The 20,778-nt window shown below is 39.9% G+C and overlaps 1 protein-coding gene across 3 annotated transcripts in view; it reads left to right on the top strand.

The window, feature by feature from the left end:
- Pibf1 (progesterone immunomodulatory binding factor 1) overlaps positions 1-20,778 on the top strand; it is a 229,421-nt gene that overhangs the window by 60,493 nt on the left and 148,150 nt on the right. For all 3 annotated transcript variants that reach the window (XM_004651021.3, XM_045145518.1, XM_045145519.1), the window contains exon 10: positions 12,493-12,591. In XM_004651021.3, the coding sequence (XP_004651078.2) occupies positions 12,493-12,591 (99 nt within the window). The remainder of the gene's footprint in view (positions 1-12,492; positions 12,592-20,778) is intronic.

Below are 20,778 nucleotides of genomic sequence, written 5' to 3'. Positions count from 1 at the left end.
CCACTGAGTGGATCTCTTAGCCCATCAGAAAGCCATTGGTTACCCACAAAACTGTGTCCACCATTGCCCAGGTGTGTTCGTCTCGTCAGGCTGGCTGCTTTTGCATAGCAGTGTCCCTTGCTTGATCACGGTGTTGTTGGCCCCTTTCCCCCGCAGCTCATGTTTCGCCTTCCAGCATTTTAAGGGCTAACTATCAGGGGTCTGGCTCTCTTCCAGTTTCCAGGGGGATCACTCCATGTTCTGTGTCAGCAGCATGTGGTGTCTTCAGCAATAGGGGCTTACCTTTTACCTCAGGCAGGTAATCAAGTACTTTGACATAAGCCTGTCTTGTTTTGGGGACCTTGTAGATCTCTCCAATCAATAGCTTATTGTGGTTATTATCCACATTCTGGTACTGGATTTATAGGCCAGAGCCAAATGTTTTAAGGTTAGGCTTCTTCCCACCCTCTCCCAAGCCCTTCTTACCAAATGATCCTCCCCATTGTCCTGTTGAGGACCATATTAAATCTTTTAGTCTACTATCCAGGAGAAAGGTTTTTGTGGTACCAATTAATTTTGGGTTTAGTTTTTTGTGTATCTCCCCCCAATCTCCCATTCCCTCCCACCAAACCTTTCCAACCCTAATGTCTGGACTTCAAGTTAACTGTCAGGTATGTCAGCAACTCAAGGTGTTCTAGGTTAGGAACCACAGATGAGGGAGACCATGAGGTGTTTGTCTTTCCGTGTTTGTGTGAGTTTGTTGAGTATGAACTGTTCCAAGTCTGTCCATGTTCCTACAAATTTCATTATATCATTCTTTTCTTAATGCTGAGTAGAATTCCATTGTGTAAATGTACCACATCTTCATTATTCATTTGTCCAATGATGGGCACCTGGGTGGATTCTACTTCTTAGCTGTTATGAATTGAGCAGCTGTAAACATGGTTGAGCAAATTTCTCTTCAGTTAAGCTCAGAGCCTTTGGGGTAGATGCCCAGTAGAAGAAGGACTGGAATTCTTGCTAATTTTGGCAGTTGTCTCTCTAGTAAGCCTAGTGATTTTTGAAGTTTTGTGAAAGTAGGAAGAGTTTAGTTTAGTACATCTTTTGTTTATATCTTACCAGATAATCAGCGTATTTCTGGCTTTTGTGGAAAAAATTAGGAATATTCTTCTTTTTCAAAGTATATGATTTTGTAGATAACTCAGTATTTTAACTTTTCAAATAATTGTTAATGGATTTTTATTGTAACTGTCCTGTTATTAACTATGTTCTATATGCAGATAGTTCTTCATTAATAACATTTTATTATATATGAGGTATATTATTATTATATGAGGTATATAGGGTGTTTTACATACGAAGCCAGGTGAATTCAGGTTGTGCAAGTAGTCCTCTGGGCAGTGAGGGAGGCTTGGAAGTTAGAATTTGGCCAGAATTTTTTGTTTTAGTTTTTCAAGGTAAGGTTTCATTCTAGGCCAGCCTGACCTGGAACTCATTATATAATCTCAAGGTAGCCTCGAACTCATGGTGATCCTCCTACCTTTGCCTTTCAAGTGCTGAGATTAAAGGCATGTGCCACCACACCTGGCCTTGGCTAGATTTTTGAATGTCATGTTGTCAGTGGGGAATTCATGCAGTTTTATTGAAGGACAGTGATAGAATATGGAGTAGATTACAGTTGAAGTGGGCTTCAAGAAAGAGAAATTGGTTAGTAACTATTGGGGAAATTAAGTGAATAGGGGATGTGGATAGAGAATAACAGTTGAATGTAAAGAATAGGTTATAGAAATTGGCAAGACCTAGTGGTTGACCAGAAGTGGACATCAAGATGGCTGACCCTAGATTTCTGCTTCAGTTCTCTAAGAATGGCAACAGATGGTAAGAAATCACTTGCACCTCTAGGTTGCCTATAAGATTCAAAACAGAAGATAACGATCAATCCCTAATCTTTACACATGTGTGGCAACCCTGGCCAAGCCGAAGAGGCTTACCTGAGATTACATAGTTTGTTACTGGAGTTGTTTCTCTGCTGTGCCTCAGGTATGAGTCTCTGCATGCAGCACTTCACGTACCAAGGGACTGGGAAAGCGCTCTTCATTTTCCCCAAAGTACTCATAAATGCTATCATTTTCCTTCTTTGCTGTAGAAATTGTTAGGAAGCATTATCATACTTATCATTTTTAAATCAATACCACCATGTTATATAGCAGTAGGTACAAGTTATTAACTATCATTCATCATGTATTGTCCTTAACAATACTTATAGAGAGAAGGAAACAAATTCTAAGAGGTTGTAGGGGTTAATAGCCCTATTTTAGAACTAAGGAAACAGATACAGAGAAGTATGTTTTCCTTACAAACATTTTGTTGCTACAGTTATATAAGCTTGGCTTTGCAGTATAATACAGATTGCTGTTTATCTGATCAGGATGATGAAAATTGAACAGAGATTTCTTTTTCTCAAAAATCTTTTTTTTTCAAATTTTTATTAACAACTTCTATGATTATAAAAATTATCCTATGGTAATAACCTGCCTCCCCCCACTTTCCCCTTTGAAACTCCATTCTTCATCATACCCCCTCCCCATCTCAATTAGTCTCTTTTATTTTGATGTCATGATCTTTTCCTCCTCTTCAAAACTCTTTTTATTGACAATTTCTATAAATGTAAACTATGATCATAACCCCCTCCCACTACTCACTCCTCCCCCAAATCTTGCTCCACTAATCTCTTCTTTCCAACTAGTCTCTCTTCTATTTTGATGTCATCACTTGTTTTCTTTTTCCTCCTATTATTCAAGTCTTGTGAGGTCATGAATATCTAGGCTACTTTGTGTCTGGAAGACAGTATTGTAATCACTCCTCCCTTTCCTTTGGCTCTTACATTCTTTCTACTGCCTCTTCCTCAATGGTCTCTGAGCCTTAGAAGGTATGATAGAGATGTCTCATTAAGTGCTGAACACTCCACTGTCACTTCTCAGCACTTTGGTGAGTTTTGAGTTACCCCTTGGTCACTACCATCTGAAAAGAGAAGCTTCTTTAAAAGTGAGAGTAGCGTTAACATAAGGACATAAACATAAGCGTTTAGAGAAGTGTTTGGTTGGCATAATGTATCCATTTAGCCAGAAAACAGTAGTTTCCCTGCTAGGGCTTTGACTTCCTGAGCCATAGGCTTTTGTCTAGGATTTCAATTCCAGGCATGAATTCCTTCTCGTGGAGCAGACCCTGACTCCAATCACAGAGCAGTTATTTCCCCCATAGCAGCGATACCATTATTGCCAGTTAGTACATTTGGTCTGGCTGACTAGCCTTAAAACTTTAGAGTCCAGAGTCCACTACTGGCTAATACTGTTGATGACTTTTCTCCCCCAACAGGCTGCCTAGCTCTTTCCAGCATCATGACAACTAGTCAGTAGGGAGCAAGCAGGTTTCTAGTTCAGCTCCAGCTTCATTTCTCAGTGTCCAGCAGCCCAAGCATATGGAGCTTTCAGCAATAAAGTCTTACCATCTTGTTTTGGTGGGCAACCCAGAGCCTTGGCAATAGCCTGTAATTTTGTGGGGGGTCATCAGGGACCTCCCTGGTCAATAACTCATTGGAAGGTATCCCACTCCTGGCACTGAAATTTTTCTATTAACAGTCTGTGTCTTCTGGGTACATTGTACACCTCCACAAGATACTTTTGCTTAAACACACACACATATGCACACACACATACAACGTATACATGCACTCTCTTTTTTAGTGTGTGTGTGTATGTATATATTTGCTAGTGAAGAAGTAAGTTTCCATACAGCTCATTCATATGGACCAAAGATTTCTTAATCAAAAATGTACTATGGACCAGGAGTGGTGGCACATGCCTTTAATCCCAGAGGAGGATCACTTTGAGTCTGAGGCCACTCTGAGACTACATGGTGAATTGCAGGTCAACCTGGACTAGAGCAAGACTCTACCTGGACCCCCCCCCCCACCAAAAAAAAAAAGATACAGGGCTGAAGAGGTGGCGTAGTGGTTAAGGCACTTGCCTGTAAAGCCAAAGGACCCAGGTTCAACTCCCCAGGACTCACGTAAGCCAGATGCACAAAGGAGGCACACACATGTGGAGTTGGTTTGCAGTGACTAGAGGCCCTGGCATGCCCATACTCTGTCCCTCTCTCTCTACCTGCCTGTTTCTGTATCTCTTTCTGTCTTAAATTTATATATATATATATAAAAATATATAATTTATATATATATATATGTATATGTATATATATGTATATATATATGCAAAAAATGTACATTTAGAAAGAATTTTATTTATTTTGATGAGAAATTTATCTTCAAAAATACGTAATTCACACTCCTTAATAGTATATATTATACAAAATAATATCATTTTAATATTTTCATTCTTGCTCACATTCACGCCATTACCCTCATCTCTCGCACTGACCTCCTTCTTTCCATGCAGTCCCCTGCCGCTTTCATGTCTTGTTTTAACCTTAGAGTCTGCATATGACAGCAAGCAAGATGTTTGTCTTTCTGAGTTCGCCTTAATAACTTGAGGTGATGATTTTCAGTTTCATCCGTTTTCTACAGGTAACATAAATTTTGTTCTTTATGGCATAATAAAGTTCCACTTTGTGGATGCACCACATTTTCACTATCTAGTCATCTGCTGATGGCCACCTAGACTGATTCCATAACTTGGTTATTGTGAATAGAGCCACCGTAAACGTGGGTGTGCACGTGTCTGCTGTTTGCTGCCAGTGATCCCTTCAGGATCCACCCAGCCACACTCCACTCTTCAGGGCTGAGTATGAATCACTAGAACTTTGTCTGAGCTGGGGAGATAGCTCAGTGGTTAATGGTACTTGTTTGCAAAGCCTGATAGCCTGGGTTCAATTCTCTAGTACCCACATAAAGCCAGTGAAAAGTGGCTCTTGCATCTGGAGTTTGTTTTTAGTGGCAAGAAGCCCTGGGGTGCCTATTCTGTCCCCTTCCCTCAATTCACGCTCTTCTCCTCTATCTTTTAGCTTGTAACTGAATAAAAATATGTTAAAAAAGAACTTTATCACAGCATTGATTATTTTGACAATAGAAAAGAGGAGCTTAGTTTTTGATAAAACTGTATGATTTTTTAATAGAGTCTTTCCTAAGGTCCAAACTCCGTTTTGTTTTATTTTGATTTTTTTTTCTTTGACAGTTTCATACATGTATATAATATATTTGGACCATATTCACCTACCTCTCTTTTTCCAGTCCCTCTAAACTCTTTCTTCCCAACTAGTACCTTTCCTACTTTTATGTCTTTTTTTATGCATGACTCATTAGTTAAATTAAGTTTGCTTGCATTGGCGTGGCTGGGAGGTTATTCACTAGCATACAGGCAACTTATGAGTACCTGGATCACTGAAGAAAATGTCTCCCTGTCCCTTAGCAACCATGACCTGCAGTACCTACTCTGAAAGCAGTAGCGTTTTGGGAGTCCCATCTCCCATGTTCACAGGCTCAGTCTTCCAGCTCTGGTTTTTGCTAGATCCCACCCCTCCCTTTTCCTGCTCAAAGACATAACTAGGAGTTCTCCATGTGGTCAAGTTTTCTACTTGCTACCAGCTAGTTCATCGCTGAACCGACCTTTTCCTTCATCTTGGTTTTTCAAGGTAGGGTCTCGCTCTAGCCCAGGCTGACCTAGAATTCTCTATTTAGTCTCAGGGTGGCCTCTAACTCATGGTGATCCTTCTGCCTCTGTCTGCCTCCTGAGTTCCTGAATGCTGTGATTAAAGGTGTGCACCACCAAAGCTAGTTTCTTTTTGGGGCCCAAAGAATGGCTGCTCATGAGAAGTTATTCTTAAATGTTACAGTACAACAAAAACTTATGTAACATTTACATTTGTATTGTTTTGGATATTATGAGTAATGTAGATACAAAGTATTTAAGGGAACCTGTTGTAGATCATATGTAAATAGTATGTCATTTTATATAGAGAACTTTGAGTATCTGTGGGTCCTGTTATACTGACAGGTGGGGCTGGCAGATAAGGGAGGGATAGAGAATGTCCTGGAATTGAGCTCCAGCAGGTAATGAGGACTGTAAATTTTTATATTTTAAAGCACGTATTACTGTACAGGTCAACTCCCAATATCCTTCTGTGTTATTATTATCATATTTTGTTATATTCAGTTTGAAGTTTTAAAACTGACCTTCATTATCTGTGTACACTACAGATAGCTTCTGTGAATCTTGCAAGTTTATCCTTTGAGGAACTCTTGAATTCCTGCTCTTGTTTTTACTTGTGTTTCTATTACATTTTCTGATGTACTTATTAAAATTTGGAAATGGATTATTTATTAATTATATGAAAGTTATTATTTTATCTGTAGCGGGAATACAGTCCATCTGGTATTTGTCAAACCAGTCTAATTCTTCAAGAGCACGTTATACATTGTGGTTCATGAAAGTGAATGTATAATGTCATCACAGTTATTTTAATGCACCTATGAGAGGCATATAGTGTTGTTTCAGAGCACAGTCTGAATACAGACTGGGTTTACACTCGGTCTCTACAGTGGACCTTACTGTTTGACCTTAAGTTAATGTTAGCCTGTTGGTGGTACAGTTGGCTTTTTTGTGAAATGGAAATAATGATAATGAGGTTGTTATGACAAGTGACATATTATATGTCAAGTACCAGGAAGAGCTCCCGACGTGAGGTAAACATTCTATATAGTTACTATTAGCATTTTTGTCAATGGAAAAAAAATATATTCAGTTTATATCTCACAGGCTTAGTTTGAAACATGACTAGTTATAATATTATGTGAACTTCAATGTATCAAGGTGTAGACTAGAATTAGAAGAGTGGTAATGGAGATAGAGAACAAATTTACATAAAAACCTTCCCCAAGGGCACCTATAAAAGGACGTTTGATAGAAATCTCAGCTTCTAGAATTGTTCCTCTATGTATTTTGATATTTTCTTTCTGAATTGCCTTATCTGTTTATTCTTTAATGTTTTTTATATATCAGTAATTTTTTAAAGTATCTCATCATTCCCTTAGGTCACTGCAGTTAAATCATCTTCTCTTTGTGCCCACAGAATTTTGTGATTGCCTTCGCATAGCACTTACATTTAGCTCGATTATAGATTACGGCAGGTTGTGTTGTGCTGTTTCCCTCCAATCATACCTCTTACAAAGCCTCAATGTTAGCTTGTTCTGAGTTTTATTTGATTTGTTTGTGACTTGATTTTACTTGTAATGCTCATTGCTGCTAGAGGAAATGCAGTTAGGCACTGTCGCCACTTGCCAGCTAAGTACTTGTGTGTAGTTGGTGCTACAAGTGTGACCTCCTTAGAGTCCTCCTGTGGAAGCCACTTATAAAATCACGAGGCCTTGTTTAGAAATAGGAACTGAAACAATTTGTGATTTACTAACTAAAATACTTAGGTCATCTAGGAATAAAAATATATATAAATGTTCAGTATACCTTGAGAATTTTATTCTCTCTACAGTTCCTTTTTCTTATTTCATTTGGATTAAAATAAAATTTTTAAAGGTCATTTCAATCAGGGTGACATCACAAAAGAATAATATGCGCTTATAATATGGACTTAAAAGATTCACCTCTTAGATAATAACATACAAAAATTGTTTTGTTTTTTAGCAAGGGTGACCTTTGCTCCAATTTCTTACACTATTTCGTTTCTGGCTCATGAACCTTGACGGATGAATCTCTAATGGTTGTCCTGTTTTACATTGTAAATTTGTTGCTAACATCACCCTGCAAAAGCTGACATTGAGTGCTGGCGTAACAAGTGTGGCCACTAAGCTTTGTAACCCAGTTTTTTTTTTGTTTTTTTTTTTTATCAGGTAGATTGATCTAAACCAGATGGGCTTTCCTGACTTCCCATTGGTATTCTCTATGGATAATTAAAAAAAAAAAAAAAGCAAAGTCAGGTATCTAGGCCAGTTGTTTATAAGAGTTACATAGGATAGTGTGATATAAAAAGCTCAGGCTTTGGCATAAGTCCTAACTAGATAGATGGTTGTCTTTGTACACCTAGCCTATGTGATGTGGGCTACTTGTGCAAACTCTCTGCACTTCAGCTTACTGAGCTATGCCTGGTTAGAAGACACAACACGACCGACTTGTAAAGATTGTGTGAGCAAATTCATTTATAGTATGCTTGTATTTCTCTACAACTATCAAGCAAGGATTTTTTTTTAATAGTTAAATGACTATCTGAAAGAAGTTGTTCTTTTTTGTAAATTTAATTTATGAGAGAGGGGCAGATACAGAGAAAAAAAAAATGGGCGTACCAGGGCCTTTAATTGCAAACAAACTCCAGATGTGTGTGCCACCTTGTGCTTCTGGCTTACGTGGGTCCTTAAGCTTTGTGGGCAAGTGCCTTAACCACTATGCTACCTCTTCAGCCAAAGTTGTTCTTATTTTTGTTGATCAGTCTGATCTGTATTAAACTATATATAGAATTTGATCTATGAAAGTTTGTGTCTAGATATATAATCTAATAAGTAACTTTGGTTACCTTCAACCTTTTGAGAATTCTCCTTAATTCTTTTTTTTTTTTTTTTTTGGTTTTCTAAGGTAGGGTCTCACTCTAGCTCAGGCTGACCTGGAATTCACTATGTATTCTCAGGGTGGCTTTGAACTCTCGACGATCCTCCTACCTCTGCCTCCCAAGTGCTGGGATTAAAGGTGTGCGCCACCACGCCTGGCTTCTCCTTAATTCTTTTTTTTTTTTTTAATTATTTATTTATTTATTTGAGAGCGACAGACACAGAGAGAAAGACAGATAGAGGGAGAGAGAGAGAATGGGCGCACCAGGGCTTCCAGCCTCTGCAAACGAACTCCAGATGCATGCGCCCCCTTGTGCATCTGGCTAACGTGGGACCTGGGGAACCGAGCCTCGAACCGGGGTCCTTAGGCTTCACAGGCAAGCGCTTAACCGCTAAGCCATCTCTCCAGCCCTCTCCTTAATTCTTAATAAAAGCAATCTTCCTGCTGTTATCACCATTGTAAGTAGACTACTGTCTAATACCCTTGTCACATATTTCTTGAGTCCTACATGAATATTGACCTTATCTTAGCTCTAGACATCTGTCTTGTACACCTAAAATTATGTCACAGAAAGTGCTATTTTATCTCCAAATAACTGTTCTGCAATGGACATCTCTAGTTCATCTTACACATAACTTCCTCTTCATCTTCTGTCATCTTCTCAGGACCCCTATTCCTTTGTCCCATTCACTTTGTCTTAGTGTATCAGCTCTTCTGTGTTCCCTTTTCTGCTCTTTCTGTACAACTGAGTCCAAGGTCCATGGTTTCAGCTTTTCTCCAGTATCTCAAATTTTATTCCCATCTTGATCCTGTGACCTCCATTGATTCATTGTTAACTTCAGTATTTTGTAGCACATTCATTAACTACTTTAAACACCAGTTTTCTTATATATGTGAGCAATTCTACATACCTCATTAAAGTGTGCTTAGAATCAAATGAGACATATACACACAATCTCTTTAACCTCCACTTTAACATATGAGGAAAAAAGTTATGAAGAAACTTTTTAAACTGACCTCTCATTATTTCCTTCTGGCACTCTCCATGAATAATTCAAAAGAAAACTAAATTCTGGGTCAGAGAGGTGGCTCAACAGTTAAGGTGCTTGACTGCAAAGCCTAAGGACCCAGGTTTAGTTCCCCAGTACCCACATAAAGCCAGATGCACAGAATGGTTTATGTGTCTGGAGTTTGTTTGCAGTGGCTGGAGGACCTGGAGCACCCATTCTTTCTTTATATCTTCTTCTTTCTCTCTCTGTAATAAATAAGTAATAAGGGGCTGGAGAGATGGCTCAGCATTTAAGATGCTTATTTGCAAAAGCCTGATGGCCTGGGTTTGATTTCCCGGTACCCACATAAAGCCAGAAGCACTAAGTGGAACATGAATCTGGAGGCCCTGTGCACTCTCCCTCTTCCTGTCTCTCCTCGCAAATAAATAAATAAAATAAAGAATAAATAAATAAAATACTTTAAATTTAGTTTTATTAGTTATGGACATACTTAGTATGTAAACATCACACGTTGGTACCATCCTTTCCCTATCCCTTTTCCGAAGAGACCCTCCTCATGGGGGATGCAGGTCATCCTCATGGGGATTATGGGTCATGCATTTTTGGGGCAGCAATCAGTTATGGGGAAGAGGCAGTGACTCTCTGCATAATGTCCCAACTTGTGGCTCTAACAGTCTTTCTGCCCCCTCTTCTGCAAAATTGCCTGAGCCATATTGGGTGTGGTTTAAGTCTACTTCAGTGATGGGCTCTTAGAAGTCTCTAGATCTCTGCTTTGGTAGGTGCTGAGTGTCCTCAGTGTCTGTGTCTTTCACTCTTGTGTTGATACCAAGTTCACCGAGAACGCAGCACACCTGCTCATCTCCCCAGTTCCTCTGTGGTTTCAGCTGGGGCTGGGCTGCGGTGAGATAGGTTGTTTCTCTCCTCAGGTCCTGCTTCTGTCTGAAAAAGAGAAGCAGATTCTCCTGTGAAGAGTGAAGTCAGCACAGGTTAAAGGGGATATGCATTATTAACTTAGAATTTGATGGGTGTAGCCCCTCTTGTAGCCCAAGATTAGTAGGAGCTGGATACTGGAGAGCAAAATCATTCCCTGGATATGATTCTGACTTGTTTCCCAGTTCCAGATATGGGTTCCTTTATACTGGGTGGATCTGTTAGCCAATCCAGGAGCAGTCAGTCACCCACCATGGCCATTTGCCATTACTGCATTTGGTTGAGCATCATGTCAGGTCATTTGCTTTGAGTGGCTTAGACCTCAAGTTTCTTGGACAGGTGTTGGCCACTTTCCCCCAGTAGCTCATGTAGCACCTACCAGCTCTATATGGGCTAACTCTTTGGGGACTGTCTGTCTTCCAGATTTCAGCCAGGTATCTCCATGTTCCATGTCGACAGCATATGTTGTCTTCAGCTGTAGGGTCTTACCATTAACCTCTGGTGGGTAATCAAGTTCTCTGACAGAAGTCTGTTGTTTTGGGAGGTCTCTCTAATCAACAGCTCATTGTGTGTATTAACCATATCCTGGTACTGGGAGTTACAGGCTAGCGCCAAGGAAAAAGAAAAGGAAAAAAAAAGAAGTAGGAGAAATTTAAGGTTAGGCTTCATCTCACCCTTTCCAGTCCCTTCTTTTCAGGTGCTCCCCGCAAGGTCCTGTTGAGGGTTCATCCTTTTAGTTTATCTTCCAGGATATAGGTTTCTGTGGTACTAATTCAAATTGAGTTCAGTTTTGTGTTCCCCCTCTTTTTCCCTTCCCCTGAATCCTACCCTCCATATGGTCCAGGTGTCAAGATGCCATTCAGGTATGTCAGCAACTCGGGCTGATCCAGGTTAGGAACCACAGATCAGTGAGACCATGCCAATGCCACGGTTGTCTTTCTGTGATTGTGTTCCAAGTTTGACCATTATCTACAAATTTTGTGTCATTTTTTCTTACTGCTGAGTAGAATTCTGTTGTGTAGATAGACCATATCTTGGTTATCCATTCGTCCAATGATGGGCACCTGGATTGATTTCAGTTCTTAGCTATGAACTGAACAGCTACAAACATTGTTGAGCAAATCTCTCTGTACTGAGGCAGGGAGCTTTTAGGGGTAAATGCCCAGTAAGGGAATAACTGGGTCTGTTGGTAACTCTGTATTCATCCTTTTCAGGGGTCTCCATGTTGATTTCCATAGTGGTTGTACCAGCTTACATTCCCACCAACAGTGAATGAGGGTTCCTATTTCTCCATATCCTTGCCAACATTTGGTTTCATTTGATTTTTTTGTTTGTTTGTTTGTTTGTTTGTTTGTTTGTCAAGGTAGAGTCTCATTCTAGTCCAGGCTGGAATTCACTATATAATCTCAGCATGACCTTAAACTCATGGTAATCCTTCCACTTTTGCCCCTTGAGTGCTGGGATTAAAGGCGTGCACCACTACGCCTAGCTTAATTTTATTTTTTAATGATTGTTGTCTTTACTGGGGTAAGGTGGAATCTCATAGTAGTTTTAATTTGCATTTCTCTGATCTTTAGGGATGTTGGACATTTTCTTAAGTGTGTGTTTGCCATTTGTATTTCTTTCTCTGAGAACTCCCTATCCAGTTCTCTGCCCCGTTTTGTGAGTGGTTGTGTGTAGCCAGCAAAAGTTTTCTCCCATTCTGTGGGAAATCTATTGGCTTTGCTTATGATGTACTTGTCTGTGCAAAAACTTTTAAAAAATAAATTCTATGATCCAGCCCAGACTTAAAATTTAGAAATTGAATTGTTTGCACCAACATTGTTTCATGTGTTAGAATACTCATGAAGGCAGACAGATACATGTAATGTACAGTCAGAGTCACCAACCTCTAGTGAGTCCTTAAGGTTGTCATCTAATATAAATAGCTCTGAGCCAACAAAGTTTTGAATCTTTAAAAGATAGATGATTATGCATTTAAATAACCAGGTTATATTTCTGAACTTCAGACACCTTCGAGAAGCAAGGGATAATGCTCTGGCTGAAAAGGACCGAGCAATGATGGCCGAGAAGGATGCTATAGAAAAACATGACCAGCTCCTAGACAGGTAAGGAGCCTGAAAAAGGAAATTTGAAACAGTTTGTTCCTGTTACTTTTTCTTTTAAAATATGTTTATAAACAAGGCATGATTATTCATGCTATAATCTCAGTCTTGGAAGGCTGAGGCGAGAGGTTTGTCAGAAGTTGGAGGCCCACCTGGGCTGCATAGCATGCTCCAGGTCAGCCAGAGCTACGAGACAGACAGAGAGAGAGAGAGACAGAGGGGGGGGGGGGGGAGATGAGGGGGAGGGAGGGAGGGAGAGAGGGAGAGAATGTATTTCACTTGCGTTACAATTTGTGCAATGTGTAACTATTATACATGTTGAAAACATGATACAGAGTAGTTCAGCTATTGTTCAGTTTCTTTATACCCTTCCAACCTATCTCACTGTCCCCCAGGAGGCAACAACTTCCTGTCATTGTGATGCAATTTTGTTCTTCTTGGGCTAAGAGTAAATAGAATCATGCAGTATATTCTTGTTTGCATCTTGCTTCATTAACTCAGCATTGTGAGTTTTCCTCCCTTCCGTTACTGCTCATTTTTTATTATTGCTGAGTATGAATACACTAGTTTATTGTCCCCTGATGATAGACATTGTGGTTATTTCTATTTTGGAGCTACAATAAATAAAGCTGCTGTGAATATTCTTGCATAAATGTTTTTGTGCACATATTTCTATTTCTTTTAGGTTAATACCTAGCAGTAGAATTTGCCAGTCACACAGTATAAATATTTCAGTTTAACAAATATTATTTATTTATTTATTTGTCAGCAAGAGATAGGGATTATGAATGTGAGCTCCATATAAATGCACCACTTTGAACATTTGACTTTATGTGGGTACTGGGTAATCAAACCCCAAGCCAGGAGGCTTTGGAAGCAAGCACCTCCAACTGCTGAATCATCTTACCAGCCCTAAATATGTTAGTTTAAATGAACCTGTGAAACTTGCTCCAAAATGGTGGTACCAATGTATGCTTCCCAGATTGTTTCTCAAAACGTATATGTGGTAGACAGGAGAAGTAGCTCAGTTGATAGATACCTTTGTCAGTATACATGAAACCCTGGATTTGATCCCCATTACCTGCTAAACTGGACATGATAGTATACTTATGTAACTCCAGAACTAAGGAGGTGGGGGGAGGGAGATCAGGATGAAGGCCAGGTTGGACTATATAAGACTAAATAAAAGGGGAAAAAAAACTCTATATTCTACTGTGTGTGTATTTGTAGGAAGGGCAAAAGAGGAATGTTTTGTCTTCAATTTAACAATACAAATGGGCTGCTTATGGTGGCTGGGAGGAAGAGGTAGAAGCATCCCCATGAGTTCAAGGCCACCCCAAGACTATGTAGTGAATTCCAAGTCAGCCTGGGCTAGAGCAAGACCCTACCTCGAAAAAGCTGAAAGCAAACAAACAAACAAAAAGATGGGCATCTATTTCTGATAGTCTTGTTGCAAGGAATCTCAATGATAAACATCAATTTATCATTAGTTTATTAAGACATTCCAAATCTTAAATGGTTTGAATACAAGAAGAGTCAAAAACGGCTGTTTTCTTTTTAACTTCTTCATTCCAAAATTTTCAAACAGAAAACTTGCTGAAATCAGAGTTTCTGTATACCCCTCACATAGTAAACTTTTTGTTGTTGATTTTGTTTGTTTGGGTTTTGTTGTTGTTGTTGTTTTGTTTTACGAAGTAGGGTTTCACTGTAGCTCAGTCTCTCCTGGAATTCACTATGAAGTCTCAGTGTAGCCTCGAACTCACTGAGCTCACTGAGGTGATCCTCCTACTTGTGCTTCCAGAGTGCTGGGATTAAAGGTGTGTACCACCCCACCCAATTTACATAGGAAATTTTTGAAAGAAACCACAAAGGTGATGTTAATTGATGAATAATCCCTGCAGATTACTTTGTGAGATTTTTTTTGTTCGTTTGTTTGATTTTCTTCTTTAAAACTAGGCTATGTTGCCCACCTAGCTCAAACGCTTAGACTCAAATGATCCTCCTGCCTCAACCTTTCAAGCAGCTAGGGTGATAAACATTTGCTACCACTCCTGACTTCTATTTTTTTTTTCTTTTAAACATTTTTTTTATTGATTATAAACAGTATCCCATTGTAATGCCCTTCCTCCCCCCACTTTCTGCTTTGAAACTCCATTCTCCATCATATCACCTTCCCCTCTCGATCAGTCTCTCTTTTATTTTGATGTCAAGATCTTTTCCTCCTATCATGATGATCTTGTGTAGGTAGTGTCAGGCACTATGAGGTCATGGATATCCAGGCTGTTTTGTGTCTGGAGGAGCACGTTGTAAGGAGCCCTGCCCTTCCTTTGGCTCTTACATTCTTTCTGCCACCTCTTCTACAATAGATCCTGAGCCTTGGAAGATGTGATAGAGATATTGCAGTACTGACTGGCTTCTGGCTTCTAATTTTTGATGTAAGCAATACAAAACTCTAACATGTGGGCTTGAGGTGTAGCTCATTAGGAAAACATTGCTTCACATGTGCACAGCCCTAAGTTGGATCCTAGCTACCCACTACTCAGTGTGGGGGGAACCACACCAACACATTTGATATGAAACAGAAAAATAACAACAAAAAATATTAAACTACATTGGGATCTAACAGATCTTTTAAGGCAAATCAATAAGCTGAATTAACTTAATAGGAATAAATATAAGAAGCCCATGTTTTAGGCTTGACTTACTGAATTATGAAATATGAAAATGGTATTAAAGGCTTCGATATGGAGATAATAGAAGACAATTGTAGAATGTGGTCAGTGATTTCCTCTCCTTCAGCCTCATGCTAGAATCTAGGCACCTAAGTGAGAAACCAAAACTCAAACTATGTGTTCTTTATTAATTATAGATATACTTAGATTGGATATATCATGAGTTGGTACCATCCTTTCTTTCATCCCTGCCCCCCTTTTACTGTGGGTCCTCCTAGTGGGGATGCAGGTATTCTCCATGGGGTTGTGGGTTATACATTGTAGGAGCAGCTGTCAGTTGGGAAGGCAGTGCCTCTTGGCATGGTGTCCCAACCTGTGGCTGTTAGAGTCTTTCCACCTTTTCTTCCCCAAAATTCCCTGAGCTGTGGTGGGTGAGTTTTAAGTCTACTTCAGTGATGAGCTCTTAGGAGCATCTGGATCTCTGCTTTGATGGGTGTTGATTATCTTCAGTGTCTGTCTCCTTCACCCTGGCACTGATTGTCCAGCATACCATGGAAGCTGCATTCTTGCTCATCTTCCCAATTGCTCTGTGGTTTCAGCTGGGGCTTGGCTGAAGTGTAAGGGGTAAATTATCTTCTTGGGTCTCGCTACCTTCTGAAAGAGAAAAGACTGCTTCACCAACAGAGTGAAGTTAGCACAGGTTAAATGGGATAAGACTTATTAATTTAGGGAGAGTTTGATGGATGGATACAGTCCCTCTTTTAACTGAAGACTAGTGGGAGCTTGATACTGGAGAGCATGATCTTTTTAATCTCTTCCACTACCCATTTATTGTTTAGAAGTGTGTTCACTCTCCAGGAGCTGAAAATTCCTGAAGCATCTCTTGTTAATTTCTAGCTGTATAGCATTTTGATCTGATATGATGCAGGAAATTATGTTAATTTTCCTGAATTTATGGAGGCAGGATTTATGGCCTAATATATGATCTGTTTTGGAAAAGGTTCAATGGGCTGTTGAGAAGAATGTGTATTCTGTAGAATTTGAGTAGTATGTTCTGTAGATGACTGTTAGGTTTAGTTGATCTATGGTGTTGTTGAACTCTCTTTATTTCCCTCTTGATTTTCTGTTTGGATGATCTGTCTGTTGATGATGGTGGAGTAATAAAGTCTTCTTCTTGTAGGCTCTTGAGATTGGTTGGTTGATTGTTTTGTGTGGAGAATTCCCTGAGGTATTTTCTGTAGGTTTGGCTTTGTGTTCATATAATCATAAAGCTGGCTTTTATTGTAGAAAGTTTTTCTTTTGCCATCCATTGTGAGGGATGCTTTCGCTGGGTAAAGTAGTTTGGATTGGAAGCCATAGTTTTTTTAGACTTTGGAGTTCTCCATTTCAGGCCCTTCTGGCTTTTAGGGTTTCCATTGAGAAATCTTAGGTAATTCTGATGGAATTGCTTTTGTATGTAAAGTGTTGTTTCTCTCTTGCTGCTTATACTATCTTTGTTTTTCTTGTTTAGAGTTTTAATGATGATGTGCCTTGGAGAGTTTCTCCTTTGGTCCAGTCTCTTTGGAGTTCTGTTATCTTCTTGTATCTTGATGGGACTCTCTTTTGAAAGGGTGGGAAAGTTGTCTTTAATAATTTTATTGAATACATTTTCCATGTCATTGGTCTAAATTTTTTCCCCTTATGGTATACGCTGATCCAAATGTTAGTGCATTTTAGGGTATCCCACAGTTCCGTCATTCTGTTCACAAGAATTTTTTTTTTTAGCTTACTAAAGTTTTTGGACTCCTGAACTGTTTCTTCTGTCTTCCAGCTCTGAGGTTCTGTCCTCCACATGATTTACTGTTCTGAGGGTTTCTAGAGAGGTTTTCACTAGTTAAATTTGGTATGTATTTTCTATTGCCTTTTTCTGTTAAATATCCAGCCCTTTCTTGAGTTTCATTATCAAGTCAGTTTTTGATTTTCTTAATGCTTCTTAGAATTCCTTCTTGCATTTTTTTTTCTTCATTAAGCTTAACCAGCTGGTTATTGAGATCCTCTAGTTTGTGGCTCACATTCAGTTCACTTAACTCTCTGTTGAGGTTTCTCTGGGCTTTGTCTATTAGTTCCAGCCTAGTGGAGATTTGCTGCTAGTTGTGCCATTTGCTTGATCAGGGTCATATATCTTGTGTCTTCATTGTGGGGCTCTATTCCTCTTGTCTCCTCTCTGTTCTCATTGGCAACTTCCATTGTGGGACTCAGCAACCTTGTTGGAGCTCCCTCCATTTGATGTTTCATGTTGTTTCTTTTGTGTTGTGTTCTGCCGATGGCAGTGTGGGAATCTTAATTAAGGAGGAGGCAAGAGTTTTCCCTTGTAGTGTCTTCAGTGGTGTATTTTGTGTTTGAATAGAACAGGCTAATGATGACTATGTGTTTGGGGATGTGCAGGTTGTGAAGAATGTAAGTGCCCCAGCCTCCCTGGGTTGGTGCATGATACCACAGGTGTGATTGGAGGTCTGGGATTCCTTTGACCTGGTCTTAGCTGTGTCTTGCCTGTGGCTCTGGGGCTGTAGCACTTGCCCTGGTTCTCCTGTTGAACCCAGATGGGCAGATTATAGAGGACTCACTGGTGCCCCCAGGCAGGTGATTGCCTGGATTTCCATTCTGGGGCTGATATGATGCTCTAAATAGTCACTGGGAGTGGTGTGGGGTGTTGGAGAGATGATGATGGTTGCTGGGTTCCACAGATCAGGTCAAGTCAGAAGTTGGCTGGTGTGGGGTAAACAGTGGCACTGGTCAAAGGATGCACACAAAGACACCTGTAGTCAGCACAGGGTATTGAAGATGTGCAGTCCAGAGGAGTGGAGGCAGCTTTCAGGCCAGCCCAAGGGCACACGGGGGGGGGGGGGGGGCAGGAGCCCAGGTGGGCTATGGCCTCAGGAGGAGCAGCCTGCTGGAGCCAGACTTTGGCCAGAGGCAATGAAAAAGAGGGGCAAAGAGCCAGCAGGGAGGCCTTGTGGAGAGAGGGAGGGCGTAGTCACCAACGGAAGTAATGGGGAGTGCTGGGGGAAGAGAAAGGGACCACATAGGCCCCAGTCTGCAGAGCCTGCAGGTAAGGCAGCAGAGAAACTGGTCAAGGGTGTTCAGCTGGGGTGGGTGGTTGGAGGGCCTGGAGAGTCTAGTGGGCTACCCAACAGATTCCCTACTATGCCCCTTAGTGCCTGCCCACTGGAGGTATGCTAAGTCCTACTCACACTAGAGCGTCACAGTTCTTGCTTGATATTATCCTGGGAGCTGAAGCATGGTTAGGCAGACACTGTCTTCCCTCAAGTAATTTTCTGTCAGAGGGTTCAGGCATAAGTTGGCTGAGCATTCAGTCAAAATGTTCTAATAAGAAATGAGGCATCAAGTGGGTGGCTTGATGAATTTGAAGTACCTTTTTATCCAGATAGAATCTGTGATAACTACTTATATAGCTTATTTAGGTTAAGTTACCATGAAAAAGAAATGATGGGGCTGGAGAGATGGCTTAGTGGTTAAGCGCTTGCCTGTGAAGCCTAAGGACCCAGGTTCGAGGCTCGGTTCCCCAGGTCCCACGTTAGCCAGATGCACAAGGGGGCGCATGCATCTGGAGTTCATTTGCAGTGGCTGGAAGCCCTGGCGCGTCCATTCTCTCTCTCATTCCCTCTATCTGTCTTTCTCTCTATGTCTATCGCTCTCAAATAAATAAATAAAAAATGAACAAAAAATATATTAGAAAAAAAGAAATGATGAACCCAAGCAAATTTGGAGGATGTTATCTCAAAGATCTTTGTATTCACTTTTCATATATATTTTTAGAAATAAAAAATATCCTAGAATTTGGAATTATTATTGAAGAACATTCTTTTGTAAATACATATGGTCTTAGGATATAGCTCAGTGATAGAGCTTGGTTTTGTCATTCATAAGACCCTGGATTTAATTCCAGCACATTTATCAATAAATCAGTAATTATTCAATGTATATATTATATATATGTATGTATGTGTGTGTGTGTGTGTATACACTTGTTACTAAATTTTTTAGAAACATTTTTATATATTTTAACGGAAAGAGAGAATGTGTATGCATGTGTGTGTTTTTATGAAGAGAGAGAAAGAATAGGCCTACAAGGGTCTCTTGCCATTGCAAATGAACTCCAGATGTATGTGCCATATTGTGCATCTGGTGTTATGTGGGTACTAGGGAATCGAACCCAGGCCATCAGGGTATATGATGTAAACAGTTTAGCCACTGAGCCATTTATCCAACCCTAAAATTTGTTTATTTTCCTATAAGTATCTTTAAAAAATTTTTTGTTTATTTGTTTTTTTATTGACAACTTCCATAATTGTAGACAATATCCTATAGTAGTAATTTCCCTCCCTCCCCCCCACTTTCCCCTTTGAAGCACCACTCTCCATCATATCCCCTTCCTCTCTCAATCAGTCTCTCATTTTGTTGTCATGATCTTTTTCTCCTATTATGATGGTCTTGTGTAGGTAGTGTCAGGCACTGTGAAGTCATGGATATCCAGGCCATTTTGTGTCTGGAGGAGCACATTGTAAGGAGTCCTCCTTTCCTTTTGCTCATACATTCTTTCTGCCACTTCTTCTGCAATGGACCCTGAGCCATGGAAGGTGTAATTGAGATATTTCAGTGCTGAGCACTCCTCTGTCACTTCTCAGGACCATGGTGCTTTCTGAGTCATACCAAGCTCGCTGCCATCTGAAAAGAGAAGCTTCTCTAATCAAAAGTGAGAGTACCATCAATATATGGGTATGAACATTAAGAGAAGTGCTCACTGGGCAGTTTGGTGAGCATAGTCTATCCATTTAGCCAGACGGCAGCAGGCGTTACACCCCTAGGGCTCATGCCTGCTCCTCTTGTAGGCTTTCAGTATCAGGGATGTAGTCCCTGCCATGGAGCGGGCCTCCAGTCCAATTAGAGCCTGAATTATTTTAGCATAGATTTACTAAGTGTGAACTCATATTTTTCAGTTTTAGGTTTACGTGTTATTTTGTGGCACTGCTTGATTAAACTCAGGTGATCACACATACCAAGCAGTGGTTGCCAGTGAGAGAGTACTAGTTTCTTAAACATTTTTGGAATGTCATAAGCATTTTTATACATATTTTAAAAAGAGGGAAGAATATTTTTGTTGGTTTATTTTTCCAAGGTTGAAATTTTAATATTCAAATATATAATTATGGCTTCCTTTATATCAAAATCAGGATAAACAGATATGTTTTAATCTTTACATGGCATGTAATTCTACTGAATCATGTTTAGGTAGAGCCTTTTCCATGCTTAGGCACAATTTTTCAATTAAGTATAATTAGTGTCATCTTTTCCTTTTATGTTAGAAGTTACTTTTTATCAAATGCCTTATTTTCTGATTAAACAGCCTATATTATTATAGTGTTAGGAAACAGTGTGCCATTTTCAAACATGAATGAAAAAGGCTTTTTACTAAGGGACTTTAATTTTGTACAAAGGACTTTTCTTAAGGATACAAAAG

Source organism: Jaculus jaculus, chromosome 3, assembly GCF_020740685.1.
Source record: "Jaculus jaculus isolate mJacJac1 chromosome 3, mJacJac1.mat.Y.cur, whole genome shotgun sequence".
Classification (NCBI taxonomy): Eukaryota; Metazoa; Chordata; class Mammalia; order Rodentia; family Dipodidae; genus Jaculus; species Jaculus jaculus.
The sequence above is the reverse complement of the archived record's forward strand: the minus strand, read 5'-3'. Positions and strand labels throughout refer to the sequence as shown.